Source organism: Periophthalmus magnuspinnatus, chromosome 19 (genome assembly GCF_009829125.3).
Source record: "Periophthalmus magnuspinnatus isolate fPerMag1 chromosome 19, fPerMag1.2.pri, whole genome shotgun sequence".
NCBI classification, from domain to species: Eukaryota; Metazoa; Chordata; class Actinopteri; order Gobiiformes; family Gobiidae; genus Periophthalmus; species Periophthalmus magnuspinnatus.
The window spans coordinates 18,467,482-18,473,265 of NC_047144.1; the positions used below are offsets into that span (position 1 = coordinate 18,467,482).

Here is a 5,784-nt window from a genome sequence, read left to right on the forward strand (position 1 = left end):
GATTTTTCAAAATCAAATTAGCATAAAAACCTGACCTGACTGAAGAAAATGGATATCATTTTTGGATTCAGCGGAGCAAAATGGTCCTAATTCAGTTGAAAAAACACAGACAACTTTCAAAAATGTTTTTTTTGTAACCCAGTGTAATTATTAATTATCGTTACTAATTCTGTTACTACAGTACTTATTGTACTTACTGTACTTCCAGTACTTACATTAATTACAGTACTTATTGATACTGGGAGTTATGTTTTGATGGATAAAAATTGAACCTGGTGAATTATGAAGTTACAGCACATCTGGACGGGACAGGCCCCAGGCCACCCCTGACCACAGACCAGCAGCCAGCCAAACAAGTGCCCCTGAGTCTCCTCCACGTCCCGTCTCCCAGAGCATCGGAGCTCTGAGTATTTCATACCAGATCAACATGACAACTGTTTATAGTCATGTGATAATTGACTTTTACACCTGACGACAGGTAAAACAGCAGAGTTCAGTGGAACGGAGTTTCCTGTGAGACCGAGCATTCACACAGGCTCATGTCCGAGCTCATGTACGGGACAGACCGTCACAGATCAAAGACATTTACACAAAGACATAAAAGAAAATTTCCTTCACAACATGAATACACTTACATTTCCATCATAATATTTTACAATGAAATCACGCTGGGGGTGACTGCATGTATGTCTATAGCAGAATGGTCAGCAGTTTCCATGGTGACACAATGTGCACATTGGCAAACACTAATTTTCAACAGAAATGTGAGAGTGACTCACTGAAAAACTGTTGGCTAATGCTAATGCTAGCTAGCTTGTGGCTAATGTTATCTGAGAGGGACTTGTTTAACAGCACAAATCAGCTCAGTTTCTCTATAAACATAAAACATGAGAACATTTAGATCTTTGAGTGAGAATCGAGCTTCACTTGTGTCTGAGCTGCAGGACATCTGTGTAAAAAAAAACTACAAAGCCCAGCTGTGCACATCTGTGAGGTCAAAGGGCAACTTTGATCCACACTGAGAGGGACAGGGACCAGAGGACACAAGACTAGATTTAGACCTGGTTTAGTCATGATTCAGACCTGGTTTAATCCTGGTTGAGACCGGGTTTAGACTTGATTTAGTCCTTGTTTAGACCTGGTTAAATCGTGTTTTAGACCAGGTTCAATCCTTGTTTAGTCCTGGTTTAATCCTGGTTTAGTCCTGGATTAGTCCTGGTTTAGTCCTGGTTTAGTCCTGGTTTAGTCCTGGTTTAATCCTGGTTTACACCTGGTTTAGTCCTGGTTTAGTCCTGGTTTAGTCCTGGTTTAGTCCTGGTTTAATCCTGGTTTACACCTGGTTTAGTCTGGCCCTGTCTCAGCCGACTCATGTTTGGTATTTTTAGTTTCTTTTTAAACTTTCCTCTCTCTTCAGCACAAACTCCAGCTGTTTCCTGCACCTGCGACATCCCATAATAGCCACACATGCTGTTGCCGTCGGAAACGCTGACCTGATGATGTCGCTACGATAACCTGTGTGTTTATGGGCGACAATAGCGTAGGCGGTGTGGTCATTCTATAATCAGAGGGTCTGTGGTTCATTTCCAGCTCCATTAGTGCACATTGCCATTGTGCCACTGGGCAGGACACTTCACCCTCCTGTGTGTGAATGTGGGAATCAGGGTTTAACACACAAAATTCTATTAACTGAGATTAGAAAATCTAACTGTAACCTTTAAAAGTTACATTACATAACTTCTTGGCTGGGTCTGCCATAGATAGATTACTGTAAGCCGTCTTGCCTCTCCACAGATCTGACCTGTAACTTGGCCTGATGCTGTCATCTGCTTGTCTCTATGGAGATAGTTAAGTTTAATTATATAATGATCCTCTACCACACAGGTTACATAGTGTAGCTTTAAGTAACATATTTTCTTCTGTAAACAGCCAATAATTCTTTGTAAAAGCACATGCCCTCCCTGTGTTTTGTGTCTGTGTCAGATGCCCTCCCTGTGTTTTGTGTGTCTATGTCAGATGCCCTCCCTGTGTGTCAGATGCCCTCCCTGTGTTTTGTGTCTGTGTCAGATGCCCTCCCTGTGTTTTGTGTGTCTATGTCAGATGCCCTCCCTGTGTGTCAGATGCCCTCCCTGTGTTTTGTGTCTGTGTCAGATGCCCTCCCTGTGTTTTGTGTCTGTGTCAGATGCCCTCCCTGTGTTTTGTGTGTCTGTGTCAGATGCCCTCCCTGTGTGTCAGATGCCCTCCCTGTGTTTTGTGTGTCTGTGTCAGATGCCCTCCCTGTGTGTCAGATGCCCTTCCTGTGTCTCCATGGGAGTCTTGGATGAGTTTACAGTTCAGATTTCTCTCTCAGACATGAATCTCCTAGACGGATTTAAAATGTGAACTTTGAAACTTGAAAATGAATGATGACAGTTTAAAAGAGTTCGATATAAGATAATGTGTTTATGATGATAGCCACATGTGTCTGTTGCCACGGAAACACCAGACCATAATGACCACAGACGTCCAGATGTTTGAAGTGACCCATTTCACTGAGAAGAGCAGAGCTCCTCAAGAAGAGATGCAAGGACCTGGTTTAGACCTGGTTTAGACCTGGTTTAGACCTGGTTTAGACCTGGTTTAGACCTGGTTTAGACCTGGTTTAGACCTGGTTTAGACCTGGTTTAGACCTGGTTTAGACCTGGTTTAGACCTGGTTTAGACCTGGTTTAGACCTGGTTTAGACCTGGTTTAGACCTGGCTTAGTCCCATTACAGTCCTAGTCTAGTCCTAGTCTAGTCCTGGTTCAGAACTGCTTTTGTCCTGGTCTTGTCCTGGTCTTGTCCTGGTCTTGTCCTGGTCTTGTCCTGGTCTTGTCCTGGTCTTGTCATGGTCTTGTCATGGTCTTGTCCAGGTCTTGTCCAGGTCTTGTCCAGGTCTAGTCCTGGTTCAACCCTGGTCTAGTCCTGGTCTAGTCCTGGTCTAGTCCAGGTTTAGTCCAGGTTTAGTCCAGGTTTAGTCCAGGTTTAGTCCAGGCCTTGTCCTGGTCCAGTCCTAGTCCTGGAGCAGTCCTGGTCTAGTCCTGGTCTCGTCCTGGTTCAATCCTGGTCTAGTCCAGGTTTAGTCCAGGTTTAGTCCAGGTTTAGTCCAGGTTTAGTCCAGGTTTAGTCCAGGTTTAGTCCAGGTTTAGTCCAGGTTTAGTCCAGGTTTAGTCCAGGCCTTGCCCTGGTCCAGTCCTAGTCCTGGTCTAGTCCTGGTCTAATCCAGGTCTTGCTGCAATGAAAGAGTTAACCCTCAGACGGTTCAGGGGGGAGGGCTCTGGTTTTCTCTCAGACTTTTATTCATTTTTGGGTCCAGAGCCATGAAGTCCGGACCAAGGACTAGACCTGGACTAGACCTGGATTAGACCTGCAAAAACCGATGAAGGGGGACTAGGACCAGACCAGGACCAGACCAGGACTAGACCAGGACCAGACCAGGACCAGACCAGGACCAGACCAGGACCAGACCAGCATAACCCCTGGAGGACTGCGTTTTCTCAACGTGAGTATAAACTATATGACAAAAAGAGATCTGTGCAGAGACCTGTTTTAGACCTGTTTTAGACCTGTTTTAGACCTGTTTTAGACCTGGTTTACTCCTGGTTTACTCCTGGTTTACTCCTGGTTTACTCCTGGTTTACTCCTGGTTTACTCCTGGTTTAGACCTGGTTTAGTCCTGGTTTAGTCCTGGTTTAGTCCTGGTTTAGTCCTGGTTTAGTCCTGGTTTAGACCTGGTTTAGTCCTGGTTTAGTCCTGGTTTAGTCCTGGTTTAGTCCTGGTTTAATCCTGGTTTAATCCTGGTTTAGTCCTGGTTTAGACCTGGTTTAAACCCGGATTATTCTTGTTTTAGTCCTGGTGTAGACTTGGTTTACTCCTGGTTTAGACCTGGTTTAGTCCCGGTTTAGTCCCGGTTTAGTCCCGGTTTAGTCCCGGTTTAGTCCCGGTTTAGACCTGGATTAGACATGGTTTAAACATGGTTTAGACCTGGTTTACACCTGGTTTAGACCTGGTTTAGACCTGAATTAGTCCCAGTTTAGTCCTGGATTAGACATGGTTTAAACATGGTTTAGACCTGGTTTAGACCTGGACTAGACCTGGACTAGACCTGGATTAGACGTGGTTTAGTCCTGGATTAGACCTGGTTTAGACCTGGATCAGTCCTGGTTTAGTCCTGGTTTAGACCTGGATCAGTCCTGGTTTAGTCCTGGTTTAGACCTGGATTAGACCTGGTTTAGATGTGGTTTAATCCTGGTTTAGACCTGGTTGGGCTCAGGGTGTCTGTAAATGTTAAATTATTATTAACTGTGTTTTCAGGTGTCTGCTCTGTGATTGGTCCATCCCGCTCTCCTCTTCTTTCTGATTGGTTTGTTGTGTTCCCTCTTCTCTGATTGGTCAACATGGCTCACTTGTTCCTGGCCAGTAAGATTTCGATGCCAGACGATGGAAAGGCCCGGATGCCCCGTAGCGCCTCATCTCGGATCCCCACTTCCTGCTCCAGCGACAAACTGACCAATCACAGCAAAGTGCGGTCAGGCTCTGTGGTGATCCGCTCGGTGCCGCACACCACGGCGGAGATGCGGTTGTCGGCGGCGACAGGAGGCAGTGAGGCATCGTGCTGGAGGTGTCTGCTGCCGTTCGGCGCCGTGACGCTGGTGGGCGGGGCCATGCTCACCGCCGTGGGGTTCTGGGCGGGGACACACAGCTCCACCCCCCCTCGTATGGGCCTCCTTGGGCTCGTCCTACTCGCTATCGCCGCCCTCATGTTAGGAACCAGCGCCCTCTGCTGGAGACTGTCACAGCGCAAAAGAAAGAAGAGGGACAAAAGGAGAGAGAGTCAGGCAGCGCTAATGCAGCATGCCCACTCTATAGCATAAATGCTACATATACAACTAGAACTAATATTATAACTATAACTAACCTCACTATATGAAAGGAATATATATGATACAAGGACTACGCCATCTACAGGAGGAAAGAGTCAGCAGAGCTAATGCAGCACGCCCACTCTATGGCTTAAATACTATATATACAACTAGAACTAATATTGTAACTACATACAGTATATATATATATATATATATATATATATATATATATATATATATATATATATATATATATATATATATATATATATATATATACGCACACAATAAGGAGGAGACAGAGTCAGGCAGCGCTGGTGCAGCACACTCACTCTATAGCATAAATGCTATAACAATATAAGTATAACTAACTTTATACGAGGAAAGTACAACAAGGACTAAAACAAAACTAAAACAGGAGAAAAAAGGACTGGAGGGGAAAGGTCATGAGACGGAAGAAACAGTGCTCCCTGGGGGAGAACAGTGGGACAGCAGCAGTTGATCTGTGAACGTATGACAAACTTGTGAATATGTAAATATGAAGATTACTGTATAGATGTAATGTAAGGATCAATCAATGTTCTGAAAACAGTGCGGTCCCTTTAAGAGAGACTCCAGACACCGTCCCTTTAAGAGAGACTCCAGACACCGTCCCTTTAAGAGAGACTCCAGACGCTGTCCCTTGAAGAGAGACTACAGACACCATTCCTTGAGTAGCTCCAGACCTGAGACTGAACCTGAACCCGGCTCATCTCAGCCTAAACCTAAACCGAGAGTCATTTCAATCTAAAACTGGGGATTGTGTCAGAGATGAACTTGAATATAAACTGAACCCAAACTCAGACTTGTCCAGTCCTGGATCCCTTATGAAGCTGAGGCCGAGGGTTAAGACCTAAGTCTGAA

At 45.1% G+C, this 5,784-nt stretch overlaps 1 protein-coding gene across 1 annotated transcript; it reads left to right on the plus strand.

Moving 5' to 3' along the window:
• Positions 1–4,410: 4,410 nt before the first annotated feature.
• On the plus strand, positions 4,411–4,890 carry LOC117386893 (transmembrane protein 100-like). Its single transcript, XM_033984268.2, has one exon. It carries the CDS (start codon positions 4,414–4,416, stop codon positions 4,888–4,890), a length of 477 nt encoding a protein of 158 aa, XP_033840159.1. The 5' UTR covers positions 4,411–4,413.
• Positions 4,891–5,784: the final 894 nt, after the last annotated feature.

What these genes read in the sequence shown, in the direction of transcription:
- LOC117386893 (XM_033984268.2), top strand. Translation starts at nt 4,414, where the DNA reads ATGGCTCACTTGTTCCTGGCCAGTAAGATTTCGATGCCAGACGATGGA.